The sequence below is a fragment of the Filicampus tigris genome, chromosome 3, assembly GCF_054856515.1.
Source record: "Filicampus tigris isolate MCC_2025a chromosome 3, RoL_Ftig_1.0, whole genome shotgun sequence".
Classification (NCBI taxonomy): domain Eukaryota; kingdom Metazoa; phylum Chordata; class Actinopteri; order Syngnathiformes; family Syngnathidae; genus Filicampus; species Filicampus tigris.
This window is the reverse complement of record NC_141219.1, coordinates 14,858,866-14,883,057: the sequence shown is the minus strand read 5'-3', so window position 1 is coordinate 14,883,057 and position 24,192 is coordinate 14,858,866. Positions and strand designations below refer to the sequence as shown.

Below are 24,192 nucleotides of genomic sequence, written 5' to 3'. Positions count from 1 at the left end.
CATGAATCGGGCCAATTTGTGGAAGAACTCAAATGTGTTATGTTTTCCTTCATCTGGCCATTAGCGTGGGTCTTAAACAGACTGTAGGTGGCCAAAACGTGCATCAAATTAAAATGCACTGATAAACTAACCACCATAGAGTGCTGGAACTCCACAAATTGAAAACAACCTGGGCTTTTAAACTCTTTTGCTGCCATTAATATCGTGACATGATGACGATGATATCGTGTCAATTTTAATATCACAATATTGCTGATATTGTGACATCCCTATGTAATAATGGGATAACATTCATATTTTCAGGAATAACGACCCTCCAAAGGAAACCATGCCTACAATTTGGCCTGTGACAAAAATTAGTTTGACATCATTCTGTGCAGACGTATGGCCCACTCCCATTCTTTATTTCGGCACAACACGAAGGGGCCTGCAGTATTTGTTGCATTAATTTATCGGATCTTTTTTCACTTCCCTAAAGTTGATTAATTAAAATGTATTGTTTTAATAATTTATCTAATGAAATAATAGTATAATATTTAAATAAAATTGGCCATTTATAGATTTAAAACGATCATGCATTATTTCGCTGTTAAAACTATTTTAGATAAGTTCAAAAACCTTAGCAAAATAATTACAAATGTATTAAATAACGATTAAATAATTAGAAATACAAATAAAAAATGACATTAAATTGTGTTTATGCAAATATTTTACACCAAATATGAGTAAATAAACATGTGCATTGTAGTACTTGATAAATTAATTCCAATAACATTAAGCAATTAGAATATATTTTATTTATATAAGTCTATTTGACCTGGCCCAACATGTGTTTGCCCACTCCTGATAAAGTGCATGATGTGGATCCATTCCGATCTGGGTGAAACTCGAGAAGATCTAGAATTGTTACCGTATACAATTTGACATGTGGATTCACGCCCAAAATGAATAGGTCTACTTTGCAGGTTTCTGTTTCTTTCAACCTCGAAAAATGTTTCAATGTTTTTTCCCCTTGTGCAATATAACCGCCAACCAAAAGAGGGGAGCAGTAAGCAAATCTCTACGTCTACATTCGCTAAACAAGCCGGCGAAGAAGTGCTGAATGCTTTCCCCCCGTAGTGGAAATGGCACTAGACGATGCAGAAGCTTGAAGTTTCTTAGAAGCTTTTCAGACTTGTCATCTATCAGAAGCGCCAAACGACTTTAGAGCAACATTCGTGCCGTGCTGATTATGACGGCCAACAATCGGCGCGTTCGCCAAGGATAACGAAACCTCGTGGGTGCCGATAAAAGTCAACCAAAGGAGGCAAGGTAACGTAATGACAACGGCTGTAGCGGCTAGCGGGCGGCACGTTGCATCACGTTTTCCAGTGCTATCGAGCAGCTAGCTGAACGAGCCTAGCTTCTTTAACCTGCTTATTCTTAGCCGCTGTACAGATTCAACGTGAAAAAAACGACTTGTTGCAGATAGTGAAACCGTGCTGCAATGCAGCTAATAACTAAGGTACATGCTAGTGTATTCCCTGTCAGATCACACAGCTCTTCACAGTGCCATTGTAACTGGTCAAAACTGGGCGAATCTTTTCGTGTTTGCCTTCAAACTTCGTTTACCAAGCGGTCGCGAGATTAGAATGACCGTGGCAGATTGACGTGACAACTGGCAGCAACTAATCTAAAAAACTGAAACATTTTACGCGAACACGCGTGATCAAAGTTGCACATTTATTTATCACACAGCAAATCCTATTAAAACGCCAAATGCATCTAATATTTGACATTACCACGGACACTTTAATCCCACTAAAACCGTTTTAGTTGCACCGTATCATTCGTGACCTTGTAGCATGTTAACTTAGCCAAAGTGAGTGTAAGGTGACTTGTCGCGTGATGAGTTAACAAGTGGGGTTACCTGGCGTGATACATGCACGGAGCTCCCTGAAAAAGCGACTGAGATTGTTTACATCATGCCAGCCAGGCCAACGCTCAGTGCTAACAACTGCTGATGCGAATCTGTGCTATGACATGCTAGGCACAGAGCTAACATTTCAGGTGACGTGACATACTTTGCGGTGAATCATGCCGACTTGGGAGTCATTTGGGGTGTCTAGTAATACTCGTTATGTAATGTGATGGAAAGCTATGGTAGCTGGCATACTCACCTAAACTGCCTTTGTTGAACATTAATGTACTTCTGTTTGGCTCTAAATAGCTAAATGAGTGTATAATGTATGTTAAGTGTGTGTATAATGTATGTTAAGAACGAGTGTTCTTGCTTCCCTCATATAAAAGTGGCCTGTGTTCTACTGACTGCCAGACTGCCAGAGGTTGCGCGCAATGCGCGGGAGACCGCGAATCCCACTGTGTTATTTTCCCCGGGCCCGTTAGGGGGCACCGTTTCATTTTCAACGTTGCGTTAGTGTCACATTTTACACCGAGTGCCACCTCAAAAAATGCTTGGCTCGTTTCTCAGTGTACCCTCGCAATCAGGTATTTTATGTATCGGTGTAAGAATACCTCAGTAAAGTTCCTGGCTTTATGTTTTCATGGCCTAAAAGTGGTTGAACTACAAATATGACTATAATTCTGATTTGACTACTAGTGCCTTGAGTATAGATGAGTCATAGACCAGTGTTTCCCAACCTTTATTGAGCCAAGGCACATATTCCACATCAGAAAAAAATCTCACGGCACACCACTTAGCAAAACGATTCACAAAAAGTGGCTATGGAGGAAAAGTGGCTATGGAGGGTCATTATGTATCTTTTGTCATCTAGTGGAATAACATTTTATTGTTTTGCCTCTTACTATATGTGGATGGCATGAATAAAATGAAAACGTTTTTTTTTATTAGAAAATATATTGTTTTTGTCAAAATAATTGACATTGGATCATTTCCCACAGCACACTTGATGAACAGCACGCTGGTTGAGAATCACTGTGATAGACTACCACACGTTATCGGTTCTGTACAAATTCGGGTTACATTACCAGCCTAGGAATGGAACTCATAAACCCAGGACGCCCTGTGTAGTGGTATTATGCCTTTTTTTTTTCTAAAGCGCTAACAGACTTATCTTATGTATGTCAGATTACGATACATTTCTATCCAATATAATACAAATACTGTATATTGTATTTGCCACACCTATTCCTTGGGAATTGGTAGAATAGTTTTGTATAGGCACAACCAGCAAAATATTATTTGATACTGCCTGAAAAAAGGCAACATTTTTGACTTCATGTTCTGTATAAATCGCACTGACACAGAGTGAGGGGACAAAGTTGACGCAGCAGCAGTAGTAGTTGGGCTAACTGAGGTGGTACAGTAGCCAAGTTTTTCTTGCACTTCTGCAGCATGTGTTCTTGGACTGTCAGACATGAGCCTATGACTGAAATTTAATATTGTTTTCCAAGACAGACATCAAATGAACTATTGTCTGCTTCAGATTATTTTCTTATTGATTGTTTGAGTTTTAACACTATTGTGTCTTGACCATGACCACAAGATACTCTTGACACAAACAAATCTGCAACAGTGTCATTTGCTGTGTGATCACAGTGGAACCTCCCTTGACAGTATGCTGACAACTGGACCACCACACAACTGTGCTTTTAAAGAGTGCCTTTTGTACTGTGGGACTGGGATCATCACAGGTTCTCATTTTACAAATCACGAGGCAGGAAGTAACTTAAGACAAATTTTACAGCTAGATTTCACAAACTTTAGAAACCCAAGTTCCAAGTCTATTTCTATTGTCTTGTTCAACGTTAGCGTAAAATGCTTCAAGTTGTTTAATTTAGCAGGCACCTGCTTTTTCCTAGGTGTTAGTTTATGGACGGTGCATTTGGATGTTCTGACAATACATGATGCATCAACTTTGAGTCCCTCTGGGGAATCGTGTCTAATTTTGGTCTTTCGTTGAGTTTTTGGGAGCATTGTATCACAGCAATACAGAATATGCCGCATCTTTAACATATATCCTGCATTGTTCTTGCAGTGAGCCATGCATGAGCTGACAGCACAGGTCACCAGCAGCCTGCTGCCTTTCCCCGCGGTGACACTCGAGGCTGTGGGAGAAGATGAGATCACGCTGGACTCTGTGCTTCACGGCAAGTTCACTGTTGGTGAGTGCATTTCTCTCAAAAGAATCCATTATTCTGGTTGAGCAGGGCCAGTCTTTCTTAAAGCTCATCTAGGGATATGGTTGGATATTATTCTTTAATGCTTGCTTAAATGAAACCTGACAAAAAGCCTCTTGTTTCCTGTGTGCATGAAGGCCGTGCAGGACATGCTTGGCTCGCCTGCGGCCCCCATCTGGAATTTGTCCACGCGCTGACCGGAGAACGTCTGTCTGCGTACTGCTTTAGCGGTGGAGGGGAGCACCCGCCCAGTGTCCTCACCGCGAGGGACTTCAGCTGGCTCAAAAGGTCAGAGCGCTGATTGTGTCCCTTTCTTTCCATCTTCACTTTTTAACCCAAAATGTATTTCCTCTGCTATCATTTTCACTTGAGTTTGTATCTGTCTTTGTTACTAAGAAACAACTTAACCAATTATTACTTTTGGTGGTCAAATTAGCTTATTTTGAATTACGTTTTGGTGTAAATCCATGTCTTACACTATTTGGTGATGTCATATATAGGACTCTTCAAACATTAACTACCACATCTTGAGATGACATTTGTTTTTCTTATTGCTGTTTGAAAAAGACAGCATTGTATTACACTATCTGCTAAGCTATGAGGATCTGGCACTATTGTTCACCCTTTTCCTTTCTGCTCTTGTTCCAAATGACAAGTTAGGAGTACAGTGAACCCCTGCACAGTCGCAGTTCGTCATTCCAGAATTTGCATGATTATCCTCCGTTATTTGCTGAACATCTTGTCTTTATTTGCTGTTTTTGCCCTCTAATCAACACAATAAAAATATCAGTGTATGTATATATAAAATATATTACTTTGGCACCATCTTACGGAATCTGATGTGTTATGAGGTTTAATTCGTTGATAGCAAGGCTTGAAGTAAGCGGTTTCGCATCGTCTTTGCGATATACATCATCATATCGCCCAGCTCTACTTAATAGCGTTTGTGTAAAATGCTGTAGTGCATATCTGTGTGACCATGTGTCCAAGTAGCATTAAGATTAGTATGTTTGCTAATACTACTCATGAACCTCATGTGAGGGTTTTTTGTTGAATGATTTAGCTACTGAACACAGCAATGTACGTACGATTGGTATCGTGATTGTGTACATACGAGATGCATAATGTTGATGCTTATGGAACCGCTCCATTTAAGTGCTTTGCCACCATCTTGGAGCATTTGTACATTACATTAGGTGCAAGTGCATCAGTTACAGGCTTTCACTATTCCCGGCAGGGCTTGGTGTGTTCACTGCATCATGTACTGTACTAAAAATTACGATTTTAATAATGTCATTGATTTTGTATCATTAGATCTGGATTGCTGGTGGGTTTGGAAGAAACCGAAGGCAGTGTGTTGTGTCTTTATGACTTGGGACTGTCCAGAGTGGCCAAGGCTGTGGTTATCCCAGGCAGGGTGAGTCTCCTCTGCTCTGCTCTGCACTGGAAGACATCCTAACCCAATCGGGGTTATATATACAAAGTACATTTTACATGAAAACATTTTCCGGTTGTGTCTTTGCTCGACTGTAGATTACAGCCATTGAGCCCTTGGTGAGCTATGGTGGGGCAAGCACTTCCACCCAGCACCTCCACCAGAGTCTTCGCTGGTTCTTCGGCATCGCCGCTGTTGTAACGGATCTCGGCCATGTTCTGCTAGTGGACCTCTGTCTGGACGACCTGTCTTGCAGCCAGAGTGAGCTGAAGGCTTCAGGTGAGCAGCATCCATGTCGAGGGATGCAGGTTCCCCCTGTGTTATCTCTCATTCTAAACCTGTCGCTCCATTTGGGTTTCACAGGCTTGCAAATAGTGACCAAAACTCTGAGAGAGATTCCCAGGCTCCGAGAAGTGAGCAGCAGAGAGGGCAGACACCTTTCCCTTCAGCTCAACGGGCCAAGTGGTGTATCAGCCACAGCCCTGCAGTACATCCCCAGAACAAATCAACTGGCTGTTGGCTTCTCGGATGGCTACTTACAGCTATGGAACTTGAAGTCTCTCAGAAAAGAGTGAGGCTTTCTACTGTTTCTCAAAATATGCCTTTTTCAGTCTTTGGGCCAACACATAATGAGCAACAGACCCGAATGTGACTGAACTGAAACTGACCAAACCAAATTACAGCTACTCATCTATCAGCTGCACTGAGATGGAAAAACTTTGACCCCTGGTGTTCTTATTGGGGAAACAACATTTTGAGGCTGCACATATACGGTTATTGCTTAATAATATGGAAGCACAAACGAAATGGTGCAACTGTCCAAAAAGACGCAGCCGTTGGCATGGGTAGCTTCATTTACACGTGCGTTCCTTCGACGGAGACTCTAAACTTGACTTTTTAGCCACAGGCACATATAAATTTGAAATGTAGTCAAATATTATAAGACACGGTATACAGTGTTCCTTTGCTCATTTCGGATTCACTCAATTGCAGATTTTCATTTGTGACCATAACTTCATCTATTGCAGTTTTATGTCACTATTTGGCACATTTTTTGGGAGGGGGCTGTTTTTCTTCCGCCTAAGTCGGACCAGTCAAAAAATTTCACTTTTTTTTTTTTCTTCTTCCTTTTGAGGGGAAATTTGTTTTACAAAAACCGAGACCATGGACATTAAGGCCGTGTTAGGTAATTAACTCCGATGCCCATGCACTACTCTGAGAGTGTGTGTGTGTGTTCGGGGAGGCAAAGCGCGCTCGCCTCTCAATAATTTCCGAGTGCGTCGTATGTTCTAAAGTTAAACCAATCAGCAGCTCGTGCTTGAACTGTTTCCATCTGGACTGACTGCCGCACCGTGTCTCCAGTTGGAGTGCCCAGAGCGTGCACCAGCAATCATTATGATTATGGTTGTGGAGTTTAGCATTAAAATCCACACGATTTTGTCCATCTCAGCGGGCGGCCAATTTGCCACTTGTTGTCGATTGAAAATGACGTCACAATTGCTAAGGTAACGACCATTCATGGCTCAGCTTTAGAAAACAGGTAAGCCGCCCCCGAGATGGCTAAAAAATGGGTGGATTTTGCTGCTTAACTCATATTCCACAATCGCAATATTAATCATCGCATCGAAGAAATTATTCTAAACATTTTGGGGAATGGCCGCAAAACCGGCTGCCGACGGTCAGACACTTATTAAAACTAATTGCACAACCTCGCACAGTTCGGTCAGTATTTCACTGATCATCATCAAGTATCCACACAATTTGGGTGGAAATGTTTACATGTGGAATACAAATCCCCTTGCTGTGCGTGTAGATATCACTCCCAGCTGGATGGTGGCAGAGTGCCCGTTCATGCCTTCACCTTCCAGGAGCCAGAAAATGACCCCAGGAACTGCTGCTACCTCTGGGCTGTCCAGTCTTCTCAGGATCAGTAAGTTTACAACACAATTAGACTATTCTTCTGTTTTTTCTTTTTTAAGCAGCTCTGTGTGGGTCTTCTAGATCCAACCAGTCTCACCTCTCACTTCCTTCACACCCACACAGAGAAGGCGATACGGTCAGTCTCCGCCTGCTACAGATGGCTTTCAGTGAGCGGAAATGTCTAGCCTCAGGGAAGATCCTCTATGAGGTGAGAGGAATATTGCCAATTGTGTCCAAGAAAAGTGCTTTTCCACACCTGCCTCATTACCTGTGATTATGCTGGTCAGGGTCTCGAGTACTGTGAGGAGCGCTACAGTCAGGAGCTGAGTGGTGCAGCTTTCCCACTCAGAGCTCAGACCACCAACACCCGCCTGCTGAGCTGCCAGACCATCGAGAAATTCCGACCCCACCCGGACAGGGATGACAGCATGAATGAAGGTCAGATTGGTCACATAATAGTAGTGACAAAAACAATTTGTAACACTTGGCCATTACCACACCCAGAACGATAACATGAAGAAATATGGAGTGAGGACCAACTCCATATTTCTTCATGTTATAGTTCCTATAGTTATAAGAGTTTCCCAGTCTTGAAGATTTTGTAGTTTATGTCTATGGGATTTTTGTTTGTGAGGTCACAAGGATATATAGTTTTTCCTCACCAATACCATGGCCCTTGCTTTGTGGACATAATCATGCTTGGACAAAAAAAAGGCCTAATGCCCAAAGAAGTGCACAAACGGTTCATTGTTTTTCCTTTAAGAGGTGTGTCTCAATACATTAGTCAACAAAGGACTGTTTTGGTCTTTTTTTTTTTTTAATCAAATCTCCATTCTTTCATTGTCACAAGTTGATCACCTCCTTCTCCCATCTTTCAGTTGCATCTCCTGACACCAGTGTGTCCATCTTTAGCTGGCAAGTGAAGGCCTACGGGCAGGGAACGCCATCTACCTACATTGGGGTTTTTGACATCAATCGCTGGTATCATGCACAGATGCCAGACTCATTCAGGTACAGTGGAGCTTTTGTGGATTCGTACTTCACCTGTATTAAGTTGGCTACAGCAATAATGTATTTTGGATTGTTTTTATGCATCCTATTAAAATGTATTTCGAAAATGTGACAGCTAACAAATGAACAACATTTTACACTTCTCAGGATGATTAGATGAGTGTTCATTTTAATCAAATATTTTTTGAGATCATTGTCAATAAAAATAATCAGCCCTCTCTGACACTACATTTCAATTGCATTGTTATTATTATTATTATTTTTTTTTTTTACAGAATGGGCGAGTCTGTGCAGAACTGTCCCTACCTTGCCGTTTGGTGTTTGGACCCAGTTACACAAATGGCGTCTCAGAACATCTTACTCGATGTGGTTGTACAGGATCACAGTCTCAGCAGGGGTCTGCCTTTAACTTTCCCCCCACCGGAACAGTACTTTAACCCGACCGCATATAACTTTGGCGAGTGCCACATTTTTTTCTCTCGCTCTCTGTTTGCTGGTTTTGCACAAGGATTCAATTGTTGTAATATCTTTCTATGGAGTAAAATACAATCATTTTAATAAATGTTACTGCTTTTTTAAAAATGATTATTATTGTTACAGATGCTACCTGTTTGTTCAACTCTGGAATTGTCCATTCAACCTGTTCTGGATATCAGAAACAGGTTTGTGACTTGTTCATTTATATTACTACGTATATCTGTCCATCCATTTTATACACCAAACCTTGGTTGAGCTGAAGCTCATCTCAGATGACTTTGTACAAGACGAATTGTAATTGAACCCTGGATTGTTTGCCTGTTAATCACTGGCATACCTGGACAAACAGCCATTCACATTCACACCCACGGACAGAGTCGAGTTAATTAGCCTAACGTGGATGTTTTTAGGAGGGTGGGAGGAAACAGAAGCACCTGCAGAAAAGATGCAAACGACATAGAAGTACAGCACCGGCATTAACTATTTGAGTGTTGTTTGTATTCTACATATGTTGGAATCTTAGACCTGCATTTAAGAATCACAAGGAAACAAATTCCCCTTCTTGCTCTCTAAATCTAATCTAAAGAAAGTTTAAGAAAAAAAAAACCACAAATGGTGAAGGTAAATTGTCAACAATTGCATCATCTCTCCACCAAATATTTCCTGAAATTACTTGAATGAAAATGAATGTGTTGATTGCATTCCTCCTCCACCACCAGACTTTGAGCTTTTTGAAGAAAGCTGCACCATGTTCCAGTGACGCCATCTCCAGCAGTTACTCGCGTTGCCTCGTGTCAGGCCTTCTGTCATCTCGCCTTGCTGACGCCCACACCTCCAGTCTCTCTCAGGTACACAAATCTGCATTATCTTTTTTTTTTTGCTTCATTTTTCCCCAAATAGTGTATGTCATTTACAGTATGTGCATTTAATGACGTCTCCCGCATTTTTCTAACTTCATTCTCTCAAGATCTGAGCCGTGAGCCTTCAGGTTCACATGACTGATTCATCAAACATTTTTTTGTTATTGTTTTGTATGAAACATACATATTTTGTTGACATGTAAATCACCGCAACGTTTATCAACTGCTTATAGGAGGAGCAGCTGGACGCCATCCTGTCGACTGCAGTAGAGACCAGCACTTTGGGACTGATCACTGGTTGTATCAAGCAATGGACTGCAGAGGGTGGGAGGCCTTCTCCAGAAAGATTGTTACATTGCTTCTGTTTGGCGCCATTTCCTCTAGACTTTGATACTCATTTTTATGTCCCATCAGAACAACCAGGCTCTGCGCTAAACCTTCGCTATATCTTGGATTGGGCCTGGAACAAAGTAACCCAGACCAAGGAGGAACTTGATGGCATTTGTATGTTCCTGGACATTCTCATTTGCAATATTTGAAAAGCGCCGGGGGAAAAAAAAAAAAAATAGTACCAGAAGCTGTCACTTTTTGTGTGTTTGTTTCCAAGGTGCACCTCTGTTCGACAGCTCGTCCAACTTCACAGATCCTCAGATCATGCAGCTGCTGCAGCACAGTCAGAGACTCCTGGAGAACCTCGGCACCATCTTCCACTGTCTGCTCACTGACGCTCAGGAGCTCACGCAGAAAGGTGATGCACACTCTGATGCACTGCTTTCAAAGTAGTTTTCTGCCAAACGTTTCGGAATACAACCCACTGTAGTTGATATCTCAAAAATAGTGTTTTCTCCTTACGTTTTGCTTAATAGTTAATGTTTTTTATGAACTGCATGAGAAATTCCAAATGTAGTCATCTCATACCTGTCAAGTTGTACACTTTCGGCGTAATTTGTACAGGCGGAAAACCTTTTCAAACATGTACAGCGTACATCGTTGATTTCCACTCACATGACAGGAGCCATTCGAAAATAATATGTCCGATTATATACAGATATGTAAGGGGAAATTACACATTTCGTGAGATTCAGTACACCGCGGGGTTGACAGGTATGTCCTCTATGCAGATATGATTGATTGTTATTAATAGTGGTTACTCTTTATTGGTTTGCGCAGGTCTCGTGGGTCTGATCAACAAGAATGTGGCTTCTAGTCTGATTTCCAAGTACGCTCAAGTGGTCCTCTGGTTCTGTCGCACTGGCCTGCTGCCTGAGGGAACAGGTAAACATGTTTGGGAAGAGCCTTTTTGATAATGTGTCGTCGTTTGTTTCCTTTGTACGGGTTGTAACTAGTGTCTTTTCTATAGATGTTGATGCCATGCAGATCTCCAGGCCATTCTACAGCCACTCAGTCATTAGCAACTATTACTCTATTCGCAGGGAAGAGCTCACCTCTATGGCGAAGTGAGTACTCTTTCACAAACGCCTTTGGTGTTGTTCCAACTGCATTCCAGCAATGTAAAGCCGATACTTTTTGTCACAGGGGAAAATGGTGTGCAGACTGCCTGATGATTGACAGTTTGGTCGGCCAATGTGGAGAAAATTTGGCCAACCTGTGGAAAAGGGATGAAGGTGGAACAGGACAGTACCCACCACCTACCCTTCATGTATGTTTACGTGCACCTTAACCTAGAAGTCGACACGCTCGCCCATCACACATATGTGATGCAAAACCGTTCATGAACAGCTAATTGGTTCAAAATTTCTCATCTGCAGGCTTTGTTGGATATTTATCTTCTGGACAGCGTGGAAGAGGCTGCAAAACATGCAATTGTATCCTTCAGACACAAGTCGGCCTTACTCCTCTGGTTTATTTTCATATTGTTTTTATTCATGCGGCTGTGTTTTCTCAATATGTCCCAATCATAGAGCTATGTGCGATTAGCCTTGACTCTTTCTTAGGTAATCTACTTATTGCTGGATGTCATGTACTCCTTCCCCACTAAGGAGGGAGCGTCAGTTGAGTCTTTTCCCACAGCTTTTGACATCCCTATCGGATTAGTGAAACTGGTGCAAGGCCTCTGGCTGCTGGACCACCGTGACCACCAGGTCTGCACACACATATGTATTAATAAAAAAAAAAAAAAAGGTGGACTCCCTGCCAACATGACTGTTTGAACTCCTACAAGCTAACCTTTTTTCTCTACCCCCTGCCTCTCCTGATCAGAGTTCATTTGAACTGCTTCTGAATCCGGCCGCCTCTCCATGTCACTTTGAGTGGCAGCATGAGCGCGTCCTGCAAGCGTTAATGTGTCAGGGCCAACATTCAGTGGCACTTCGCTACTTTCACGTCACAAAGCCCTCCATTTCCTCCATCTCGCAGGCCAGACTGTGCCTGGCTGTACTGCTCCACAACAGGTAAGCAAACCATCAACAATACAGACATCTGTTTCCTCCGATCTCCGTGTTTTCATGATCCAAGTTTTTATTCGAGTTGACATTCCAGTGGTCTATGATTTTACTTTATTTATTTTAAAGTTGCACAGCAAATGACCATTGCTTTTTAAAGTACCTTCGATAATTACCCAGTGTTCCGCTCACTTCCCAGGTGTCTCACTGAGGCATGGTCATTACTACGGCAACACTCGAATCATCTCAATAGCGCCGAGCTGCTAGGCTTCCTATACGAGACCTGCCAGGAGCTGGGCCTCATCAAAGAGCTGCTTAAACTCCCCCTCGGCCCCACTGAGCAGGTCACTTTTGCTCCACGCTGCAACAATATTTCAACGGCTGTTCAAGCTGCTCCGTTGAAGATGATGAGCTTTCTAGTTTACCATTGGTCCTTCATTTATGTTTTTAGGAAACATTGGAGAAGTTTCTGCAAGGTACAGGCGGTCTTCAAAACAGGGAAATACTGATGGTTCATTACCTTCAGCAAGCTAACTACATACCTGCCCTGCGACTCAATCACAGCCTCAAAATGCACCTTGTGGTATGTCACACCCAAACACAAACTCCTTGGGTACAGTGGGGAATTTTAATCAAATAGCCAATTACTATTGACCTTATATTAACATGAATAGTCATACAAGTGTAAAAATGAGCATGCGTCCGATAATGTTGAATCCATATGCCGTGTTTAGAATGAGCGAGACCCAAAGCTTAAAGAGCGATCAGACACCCGCAACTGCATACTGGAGCAATACGGCAAAATTCTACCCAGAGTTCAGAGGAAACTGGCGATGGAGAGGGCCAAACCCTACCAACATCCCAGCACCATCCACAAAGAAGGTAACGTGGGCATGAAATTACTGAAATGCTTCACATCCGTCTTTCCGAATACATACGTTTACAAAATTCCCCACTGTGGTGCAGTGACTCGTCCACAGCCACTGTCAACCATCAGCAAGCGTTCTGCCAATGAGAAAGTGATGTCCAGGGCTGGCTTCATCAACAATGTCTTGAACAAGATTGAGGAGGTGTGGTTGGGCAAAGGAGACACACCCCTGTCTTCCCCTGCTCAGTGGTAAGCAAAGAGCAAACTAGTTACAGTGTTTTTAAATTGAAAATTGATGTACTTATGTCAAATTGTGCCTTTCAGTCCAAGAACTACTGGTTTGCTGAGTCCACCACCTAAATCTGCATCCCAATCCCAACCAGAACCATTCCTAGGAACTCCAATAACTATGAGCTCTAAGCGAAAGTCAAGGTACTTCATAAAAGCCAGAGTAAAGCATTGTTTTATCAATCACAGACTGTTTTGTGTCTTAATAGATGTCCGCCCATAGATCGTTAAAAAGGCCCGGATGAGTTGCTCCAACATTAAGGCCTCAATTTTCCTAAAAGTTATACTTAATCCTTAAATCCGCTGCTCAAAGGTCTTAAAAATGCAACAAACTCATTCAACGTTGCTATCTTTGCTTTAGGAATCTTGGACCTAAATTTGACAAATGTGTAGATTTCAGATAATATTTTTGGGTAACTTTGAGTTACGTGAGTTAATTGAATATATTTCTATTTAGCTATCAAAATGCAATTGTGTTGAACCACTATAACCACAATCAGTTTCATTTCCTTAACTGTAGGTGTTAATTTGCATTCTTCAATGCTGTGTTACCTGCCTAGTAGAATGACTAAAATGTATCATGCTTATTTTGTGATCGCAATTATTTTTGCAAAATGTCTTAAAGATGCCATTTTAAACATTATCGATCCTATATCATCCACTCCTTGAGGTCTTAAATTTGATCAGTGTTATTTATTTATTTATTTATTTTTTTTTTAATAGTCTGGAGTTTAGTTCCATAAATGCAATAACTATCAGAAATTTGCTTTGTACTCCTCGCTCCTTCCACATTTGACATAGGCTGAGCGACTTGGTGGTTCACCCCTCCTGTCACACCCCTCGACCTCTTCTCAGTCCTGCCAGACCCTCATGGGCCATTCTGAAAAGCACAACTAAGGCCCCGGAATTCAGCCTGCTGCAAACGCCACTGATTGTGAAGGTGAGACCAAATGTTGATCCCTTGTCACCTTGCAAACAAATCCTATCTGGTGAATTTTCTGTCAAATTTAAACATATATTCTACTTCTTGTCCCGTCAGCGTGCTCGTGCCATGGCTGCTTCCGGTGCCGTCTTTTCAGCCTTCACCCCTCAGTCCATCCTCCGCAGTAGCCAGAGGCCCACTCCCATGGCCACTCCCTCTGCATCTCCGGGACGCTCTATCACCCCTCCGCTTCGCAGCAAAGAGAGCAGGATCACTTTTAGCGAAGTGGCCGGGTCTCCTGAACCAGAAAAGGACACGCGCTGGACCAACGGGGTAAAACTAGTGTTCCTTATTGACATAACCTGTGAGCACAAACTGCTTTCTATCTGTCAATTAACTCATTCACTGCCGGACATTTTCTGACCCTCTTTTACTCTAACGTTTGAAAGAAAAAAGTTCAGGGGATTGAATGGCTGGACTGTGAAAAGACAAGTAAATTCGTCTGTGGCAGGGACTGAGTTAATGGCATGTTTTGTATTGCGAATGTTAGTGATCATTTTGATACCATGTTATTGCATTACAATTTGGTTATTGTAGTACTCTGCACAATATTTTGACAACAAAACTCAAGCTAAAGAACTAACTTAGGAACAGGGACTTCCCCCAAAATCCCGGTTCCCAAATCGTGGGACTGTTTGGAAACACAGACCATTGTTCAAATGCGTCGTTTGCTTATTTGGAGTGCCCCAAAATAGGAGTGATGGAGGCCAGTGTGTCAGTCAGTATAAGGAAAGGAAACGGTTCAAGCACGACCTGCTGATTGCTTTCTAATATAGGTCGTGTTTGAAAATGACTGGGAGGGGAGCACTCTGCCTCTTCGTGCACACAAACTCGCAAAGCAGTGCACAGGCATCAGAGTGAATTTCCAAATGCACCCTGCGCTGCCGGCAGCGAACGGATTCCGGTTGCATTCAAAGCGTCCGCTTGAAATGTTTTTGTTTTTCATTTAAAAGGGCTTACGTAACTTAGAATCCCACATTGCATCGTGGCCAAAGGTAGAAGCCTGGTTGCTGCTTGCACCTTGTGCCGCTGTAAATAGTGAATCCTTGCCGTGGCCACGTGCCGGCGTCGGCGGCTAACTTGTCACCCGTTAGTTGCCATGACGACTAGTACTTTGTCTAGTCGACTAATACTACTACCCCCACCACCACAGTGGTATTTACTTTTTGTGCATTAATGCCAGTGGAAAGAAGGTGGCGGTAATTCACAGAAAGTCAACATGCTTAGGGAACGGTGACATCGGGTGCCTGTCCGAGCTTTTATGTTAATATATCAAAGTTACAAACTGACCTGTACTGCTTTTCCTAATTCACCTGGAACCATTTTCCTCTATAGATGGCAGCAGACAGTGAGATTAGCCTACTCACTAGAGGAGCCAGCCTGTCTTGCACACGCAAGACTTGGTCCGCACAACTCGATGACGATGAAGAAGCAGAACCACCCCATGTGAAGTTCATGCCTCCCGAAGGTGGCATTCCCTCACCGCAGCTGAGATGCTCTGCGAAGGAATCAATCTCTGTCCACGAAGATGCAAAATTAACCAAACCGCCGGACGCGACACAAGCTCGACTTAGCTTGAGCTTTGACACGAGCCAGACATCTTTCCAGGTGACGGACACCACTCTGGAGTATTATGACGCAGAGGAACATCAGGAGGAGGAGCACATCGAAACAGATAAAGAAGACAATGTTGTGACCGTGAACCTCAAGTTTTTCAGTGAAAAAGAACCGGAGCAGAACTCTATTCCAGCTACTTCTCTGCAGATATCAAATGATGCTGTGAGCGAAGCCCATGAGATTAAGGAAGAAGAGACATATGAAGATATTGCCGCGGAGCAAGAGGATGACAACAAAAAAGAAGCGGAGTGTAGAATGGAGAACCAACAAGACGAGTCGGGAAGCGAACAAGAAAATGCAGACGTTATTGACAAAGAACAAGATGAGTGCGAAATGGAGAGTGAACCAGATAGCAAACAAGAAGCTGCCGAAGTTATTGACCAAGAAGAACCATCCTGTCGCGGTAATTAGTTACATTATCGGATTCATCACATCAACCACATACAAAATGAGCTGTTTCTTGTATTTCACTCATTGTGTGGCATGTTTTTGTTGCTAGGTGATGAGCTGGTGGACACTTACCCAGAGACAGAACCTCAGCCCCAGTCACTGATCAGTGAAGAGAACACAGCTCAGCCGCAAGCCCTTGAATCCACCGCCATTTTAGAGCGCCTCATCGAACGCGGAGACTCTCAAGCCGTTCCGATCACGCAGCATGTGAACGCATGTGAAGATGGAGAAGCCACAAAATTCATCCAGCGCATGATTGCATTTGGAGACACCGAAACTGCAGCTTTCACTGAGTACGCGCAAACACGCGGAGACACTGAAACTACAGATGGACCCGCAGAGGATTTGGAGCAATCAACAGGTGTGTCCTGGGAGTGCCTTTATAGGAGGAACAAAACTGTACTTCAGCGCTCACACTTAGCTCGCCATTGTTGTGATTTTGAATCTTTCTGTTTTGAACCAATCTCTTTCTTTCATCCATTAGATCTGACTGAGTTTGTGGAACGACATTTGTTTGGTAGTGGCCTGTCTCCGCCTCTGACCCGCTCTGGAATTCATGTCTTATCACAGACAGCCCCCAGCGGGTTTGTGTTTTTATTTAGTCTCCACAAACAAGGCATGGTTTTTAGAATTTCTTTGATCAACTATGGGGAAAAATTCACCTAAAATCGCAATTTTATTCGTTTCAAGCATGAATTGCAAAGGAAGATGCATGTTCCACATTGATATCTTTATTTCAAGAACATTTAGATGTCATTGTTAACACAATTTACACAAAACCAAGCTTTTTGGATTTGACAGTTTCAACCAGGGATGTGCTTTAGACATTGATTATCAATACAGTAATTAATTAATTATTAATCAATCCAACATTGACATCAACGGGGTATTGTTTCATCATATTTTAAGGAGGGTTCTTTCAACATCTAGCTCGATGCGTAGCTATCTAATTCAGGCCCAAAAAATCTTAAATCAATATATATATATATATATATATATATATATATATATATATATATATATATATATAGCAATCCTGGTGAAGTTTAATACTGGATTATTTCAAATTAGAAATGTTAAAATCTTGTTGTAAACATTGCAGTACCTCTTTGAGTACAAATCTTTACGTATATTCTGTCAGTGTTAAAAAAAAAAAAAAAAATAATAATAATAATAATCTGGAAAAATAATTCCTCCTTCTTTGTTTCAGGGAGGTAGAAGAGGAAGAGCAGGCTTTTGCCGATGCTCCACCCGTGTTCACCAGCCAAAAATCCACCGCCTCTGTGACGTCTTCGGAGCAGACGGGCACAGACTCCCACTGTGAGGACGCGTGAACAGCGACACAGGTTCCCTGTGCCTCCTTTACATGCTCACGGGCATTTTCTTCTCCCCTAGCGGTTGTGAGTGTGAACGATAGCGAAGAACTTTCGAGCTCTTCTGAATCGGAAGAGGAGGATGAAGTGGAAGAAGAATCTGATGAGGCAGAGGAAGAGTGTAATGAAGAGGAGGAGGACTCCGGCAGTGAAGTGGAGATCATCGAGGAGGTCCACGGTAACGGCAGCCTACGCGGCCTCCCAGCCGGCTCGGCCTTTGCTCGCCAAGAACACAATCACTTCCTGTCGACTTTATCGGAGCAGGAAGCCGCGCAGTTTTCTCTTATACCGCCGGGGGTCGAGATGAAGGTATCGCGTGAATCAAAATCAAATCAAACAAATGCGATTGTGGGTCTGAAAAGTGCTTTCGTTTGTTTCCGTGATTGCAGGTGGTCGGGGAGGAACTGGAAGGAGAGGTATTAATGGTGAGACTAGGCGCTAATACGGAAGCAACGGAGGCGCTCGAGGCTGAGGGTCCAGGGTCGTCCTACGTGGCGCTCAAACCCTCGACCACTCTCCTCGTTCCTCTCGAGCTCGTGGAGGGCCAACGGGAGGCCAACGACGGCGCCCCCCTCCCCCTCCAACTGCCCGAGCTGCAGCAACCCGTCGTACCGGACGATCAGAAATATGAAACTCATGGCACCTTCTCGCTGGTGCTGGACATAGATGAGGACGGCAATAACGAGGCCAATGTGTTGCCCGTGGAGGAGTGTCGGCGCTCACCTGAACTGATAGCAGTGGCGTCTGATGATGACCCGGCAACACAACCAGAGATTATTCTTCTGGCGCCGGATGCTCTCCAGTCTGAGGCGGCCACACAGGATGAGAGGAAGGAAATGGAGCCCGCGGATGGAAATGCAGTCAATGGGCCGCAGAACAATTACAACGAGGCAGAACTGCATGTGGAAGACCCTCGAGAACAAATCGATGCTAAAGATCATGAGCCTGCCGTTCTAGCCGACCCCGAGCAGGAACAGGCGGAAGCTTCGGAGGTGAGCGAGAATTCTGTGATGGCGCAAGATACCAACGTGGAGATGGAAGAAGAGGAAGGGCAACCTGGAATTGTGGAAGTTCAGAAAGGCTCTGAAGACGATGAGCCTGCTGAGATGGAAGGAACTGTCAACCATGCAGAAACCACGAGCTCTTCGGACGAAGAACAGCAACGTCTCAACCCCGCAGAGGTGGATAACAGAAAAGAACGTCCGAGTGTGAGCAAAACAAGTAACGAAGAGGTTCGAGATGATTTCACTTCAACCGAGGAACCTGAAGATCACCTCCCAGAGAGCTCAACTTCTCCGAGGAAGAAGACAGTTCCGTTCACTCCCACCCGAATGACTACACGCTCGAGGAAATCGGTTACGTTCTTTACTCCCATCACGGAGGAAGCGGAGGCGGCGGATAAAAGCACACTGGCCCCCGCCTCGCCCACTCGAACCCCTGGAAAGAAAGCCACCAAAGTCCGAGCCGATACACCTCGGAGAAGCTCTCGCAAAGCCGCGGCTGAATTTCCTCAAGTCCGGGAGCAAAGTCCAAAGAAGGTCCAACATCAGGAGGAGGACGATGCGACAGCAGCTTTACATATTTCCGCGGCTGCTTCTCCATCCAGACGACGCGCCGCTCCCGCAAGGCTCAGAGCAACAAGCGGCAACGAGGACGAGCCTGACGCCAGAGAGGAGGAACCGGAAGACGAGGTCACCGCAACAAACATCGCTCCAGAAACAGCCGCCAGGACCTCCATCCGTGCCAAACGCACGAGCTCTCGCGCAAGCACCCCGAGGAGGTCCAGTCGTAGAGCCCTGAACAGCAGCGAGGTGTTGCAAACCACGCTGGAGGTCCTCAGAGAGGAGGACAAAGAACAGATGGAGGTTCTTTCACCGGCTGTCAAGCGCAGCACCAAAAAGACGAGGCTCAAACCGTCAAAGGAGGAAGAGGACGCAGCGCGGCCCAATTCCAGCCCGACTCGAGCGACACGTCAGTCCAGGCGCGCCACTCTTAATGTCTTTCCACAGGTAAGCTTTCACCACTTTGTGTGAATTGAGACTGGAGAATAAAAAAAAAAAAAAAAATCCTTTTGTTGGCCCTGCTATTGGGAAACTTGGCTTTTACAGCTGCAAAGTGGACTGGAGTCAATCAATGAAGACAAATCTATAGTATCTGCGGCGGACATTCTTACAAAAATAACTTTTAAAAAAAGTTAAGAAGAATGAATACTGTAAATGCAGTTGGGAATGGTAGAACTGATTGATTGATTGCATAAAACCTATTGGTAAGAATCACAATAACACTCAGTATGTGTCCATTTAAACAATCCTATGTAACGGTTGAAGGAAGGCATGTCCAGCTTTAGTCCTCCAGGGCAAGTTCTGAAGAAGCATGATGACGATCTTGATCATTTGAATCAGGTGTGTTGCATCAGGGAAAGATGGGAAAACAGGCAGGGCAGTTTGGACACGAGTTTGGTTTAAGGTGTGAAAACGCAATGGAATCCATAAGGGGTGGCATGATTAAGTCCCAATTGAAAATAGAATTCAGAAAAGCCTCCCAAGTGCAAGTCAGTTTCACGTTTGCTTTGTTCATTATGACCGAAGAATATCAGAGACCTGATTTAAATGAGTGGTACTCTAAATTGACTTTTTTTCCATCATACAACTGCGAATGAATAAAATATTTTTGGAATTATTTCATTGTCTTTTCAATGTGTTGTTGTCTTGATTGACAGTCTGTCCTTTATTGGCCACATTTAATCTTCCTCTAGTTAAAACGGCTCTCCGTGTCACTCCCTCAGAGTCCAGCAAAGATGGAAGCGAGCATCGGTCACGGCAAGCATGAGCCAAAACGGAACAGCACTGCGGGCCGTGTGAGCCTCCGGCGGACAACCAGAGGCAAACTGTGGGACCACCCGGAGGAAGACCTCTTCTTACTGGCCACGCCTTTGGAGGTGAATGCTGAAACCCCGGTAGCCGACGCCCTCATCAAGAGGCTCCAGGATGAAGAGGAGAAGCAGAAAGGTACGACGTGGGAGGCCTTTTTAGAAGAATGACGTGCTGGACGACATGTTGATACACGCTGCACTTACGCTACTGTTGTTATTCCCAGGAGAAGTTGTCAGAAAGATGTCGAGGACCAGGAGCACGACATCATCCGTGGATGTGCTGGTGGGAGATCCCGCAGAGGACGAGAGCAGCCCAGGAGAACATTCATTCGTCTACTTACCCTCACGGAGGAGAACAAGAGGTGCGCTTTAAATCCACCTCACCTCCTTCAGTTTAGCCCCATGTGACGTGTGTGTGTGTGTGTGTTTGTCAGCCAGCAGAGTAGAGTCTCCAGGCCCCAGTGAAGACGTTCAAGTGGCCGTCGCTCGCAACACGAGAAGAGCTGTCAAAAGTGCTTCAAAGGTCAGCGTTTACAAATGTGACATACCAATCGACATATCTCATGTTTTTCATTCTTGTCTGCTGCATTATAGACAAATAAAAAAAACATTCTTGTGTAATGTACCGAAAAGTGATATGAGTAGAAGAAGAATCTGAACAGAAAATAACTGTGGTAGAGGCCACCTTGTAGAATAGTATGAAAGTAATTCTTAACAGTATATGACAACACTTAAAGAGGAAGTCAACCCCAGGATATATTCCATGCAGGCCCACTAGTGTAAACACAGCATTCTGATTACTATTGCTTTTGTGGAATATGAGAAATCCACCCGTTTTTAGCTGGCTCAAGGGGCGGCCATTTTGTTACTTCTGTCGACTGAAAATGACATCACGACTGCTCAGGGTTCACTGCAGCATTATATTACAAGATTGCGAAAAATAGACTTATTGGCTTTTTTTTTTCCCTGGGCAGTTGGGTGTTTTAGTTTAACTCTGTCCCATTTGCTTTTTTCAATTCTGCATTCGGGTATGTTTTCCATAAGTTACTTTCTTCATGTTGCTGATTGGCTTACCCGTAGGGGTTTGCACCAACCTTCATCTTAAGTATATTTTTTTCTTTGGCATTTGTAGACCAGGTGTTGGAAAAATATGGTGCATTGAGCAATTAGATTATCAAGAGACTTTAATATTTTGGACATTAATTGATCAGTTTTTAAAATGCTTGAATTTATTTTTCAATTCAGCGTTAAATTATTAGTTAATTGATCGATTCTGAACAAAGTATAAAATGCTGAACAAAATATTAATCAAATAAAATAATTGACATTGTACATGCTATTTGATTGACTAATTGGTTAATTATAATCCAAATAAAATCATCTACAGATGACTTTGCGCTTCTATCCATTTTGAAACTCAAATGTGGCCTGTAAGAGTACAGAACTTGGCCACTGCTAATATAGACAGAAATGTAACCCGTAGTGGGACCTAAGCATGTTTTTATAGAGCTGCAAACATGAGGACATTGCTTCACTGTACAGCGCAAATAAGAGCCAGTTTTATTTTAAAAGTAATTACTGTAAATTGTTTTGATGTCAGTTGTTTCATGCTTTACAGGGAGACTTTACTTCAGATGAAGACTACGCGGAAGAAGTGAAAGCAGTTTCCAAAAGCAGAAAAAGTGCCAAACGAACTGCCAAGTATGTTTTGCTTTAACCGCTTTGACTTCATTTTTTCACCCGGCCCGTTGTGTGTATGCAAGGTTTGGTGAGTTTTCGTTCACATTTAGTTCCTCCAAAATGTTAGTCTTTTATGAGCAGGAAAACAGAAAGAGAAGCAGAGAACAAAGGCTCTAATCTCTGACAAACTCCAAATCAGGCCACTCCCACAGTCTCAGTTGGCAACTTTGTCATTCCAAACTTTCCCATCAAAAGAAATTTGAAAAAGGGTAAAGTTAACAGAGTATTCCACCTTTGGTAGTATACAGGCATCTTAAAATTATACTTGGTGTATAAACTTTAAAAACCAACAAATATTCAATCAGTCCAAGCATGAATGATTCTGAAAGAAAATAACATAATTCAATGTTATAACTGCATGCCAATTACTTCAACTAGATTATGTGCGCTGAAGACCTGTGCATTGACTTGAAACATCACAATATTTTGTCACGGTAGTACCTGAAATTGCATAAACACTAAGTTTGATTATGTAATTGTTTAATGGGACAAAAAAAAAGACTTGGTAGTTCTCGTGGCTGTCCTCTTGGAAATGAGAAATGGGGGTTGGCTCCTAGTGAAAAAAAAAAAAAACTATAGTGGGGTGAAAAAAAATCCACAAATGGGTGACTGCAGGTGCTAAACTGCGAGTATGCCGGGATGCTCTGTATGAAAACGTTTTGGTTTTTTTCCCCCCCCTCTCTGCTTCTTGGCAACCATTCATGATTCGTTTACTTTTCACATTCCACCTCCAGATCCAGATCGGCCTCGGAGCCACTTCCCCTAGTCGAAGTGGATCTGATCTCACCACTGCCCAGTCCGGCCAATCAGGCCCCGCGAGCTCAGAAAAGGCCGAAGCAAGGGGCCACTCGGACGTCGTCCGGCATGAACCTCCGCCGTAAACGCATAATGGACAGCGTTTTCACCAAGCCCGTCACACGCAGAAAGAATCTCTGATTGAAAATTGGTGGTTCAACTGGTTCAAAAGTGCTGCTCAGTTCATTTGGAGAAAGTTATTAACTCATTCACCGCCATTGACGGCTGTAGACGTCAAAGATGCATTTTCAATGGGCTGGCAGTGAATGAGTTAGACCGCATCAGTGACCATTTCGTTATGGTCTGTACCTGGCAGCGATGAGCTGCTTGTAAGTTACACAGGCTCCCATTAAAAGAAAAAAGAACCAGAGAAAGAAGTCACTCTTCCTCTGAGTGACTGAGGAGGCTTTAAATCCATTCTTTCAATTGTTTACCATTTAATTTTAAACCTCTTTGAACACTGCTGTTAAGAGTAAAAGCAACCAATATTTCTAACAATGTGTAAATAATTATTTTCTTTGTTCCAAATAAAGTCAAATAATAAATCCTAAAGAATTATGTTCATTTGGAAGTTTTATCACATTTACTTAATATCTAATCGCACTGCTTAGTCTTAAGATTTGATTTGATGGGTGTGGCGCACGTCTTCACTGGTGCCAAAAAGTTGGACTCTCTTCCTACTGGGAAATTGTACAGTGTGCAAAGAAAAAAAAAAAACATTTTGGATTTGTTGACTTGAGCGTTGTGTGGCTGATACATAGGCTATTTTCTGAAGAGTGTGTGTAGAATGTCTTATTTTTGATGATGAGTGCTCTTTGATAAATACAGTAAAGATTGATGCACATTTGGACCTGTCCTGTCATTGTGTGGTCTTCAAGTTAAGACTTTCTCTTATTGACGAGGTGCCTCTGATTCCATCGATATGGTGGAATGACCTGGTAAATGATGTTGTTGCATGCACA

At 43.1% G+C, this 24,192-nt stretch overlaps 1 protein-coding gene across 1 annotated transcript; it reads left to right on the top strand.

Annotated features, from left to right (window-relative positions):
• Positions 1–1,055: 1,055 nt before the first annotated feature.
• ahctf1 (AT hook containing transcription factor 1) lies at positions 1,056–24,074 on the top strand. The gene is made up of 40 exons (XM_086026105.1): positions 1,056–1,311; positions 3,999–4,125; positions 4,278–4,428; positions 5,455–5,557; positions 5,674–5,854; positions 5,939–6,146; positions 7,389–7,505; positions 7,619–7,703; positions 7,783–7,933; positions 8,374–8,506; positions 8,782–8,963; positions 9,107–9,168; positions 9,703–9,831; positions 10,077–10,167; positions 10,258–10,347; positions 10,451–10,591; positions 11,014–11,118; positions 11,204–11,300; positions 11,380–11,503; positions 11,613–11,669; positions 11,799–11,945; positions 12,064–12,254; positions 12,445–12,589; positions 12,697–12,828; positions 12,980–13,127; positions 13,212–13,362; positions 13,438–13,545; positions 14,203–14,341; positions 14,441–14,656; positions 15,719–16,403; positions 16,500–16,811; positions 16,935–17,034; positions 17,661–17,770; positions 17,846–18,132; positions 18,213–19,832; positions 20,609–20,831; positions 20,920–21,057; positions 21,130–21,218; positions 22,314–22,396; positions 23,170–24,074. The coding sequence occupies exons 2-40, from the start codon at positions 4,005–4,007 to the stop codon at positions 23,369–23,371; spliced, it is 7,554 nt and encodes a 2,517-aa protein (XP_085882231.1). The 5' UTR covers positions 1,056–1,311; positions 3,999–4,004; the 3' UTR covers positions 23,372–24,074.
• Positions 24,075–24,192: the final 118 nt, after the last annotated feature.

What these genes read in the sequence shown, in the direction of transcription:
- ahctf1 (XM_086026105.1), top strand. Translation starts at nt 4,005, where the DNA reads ATGCATGAGCTGACAGCACAGGTCACCAGCAGCCTGCTGCCTTTCCCC. An exon ending in GTTCTGGATATCAGAAACAG is followed by an intron (nt 9,169 to 9,702) that starts GTTTGTGACTTG and finishes CTCCACCACCAG; the next exon opens with ACTTTGAGCTTTTTGAAGAA. An exon ending in TGGACCACCGTGACCACCAG is followed by an intron (nt 11,946 to 12,063) that starts GTCTGCACACAC and finishes TCTCCTGATCAG; the next exon opens with AGTTCATTTGAACTGCTTCT.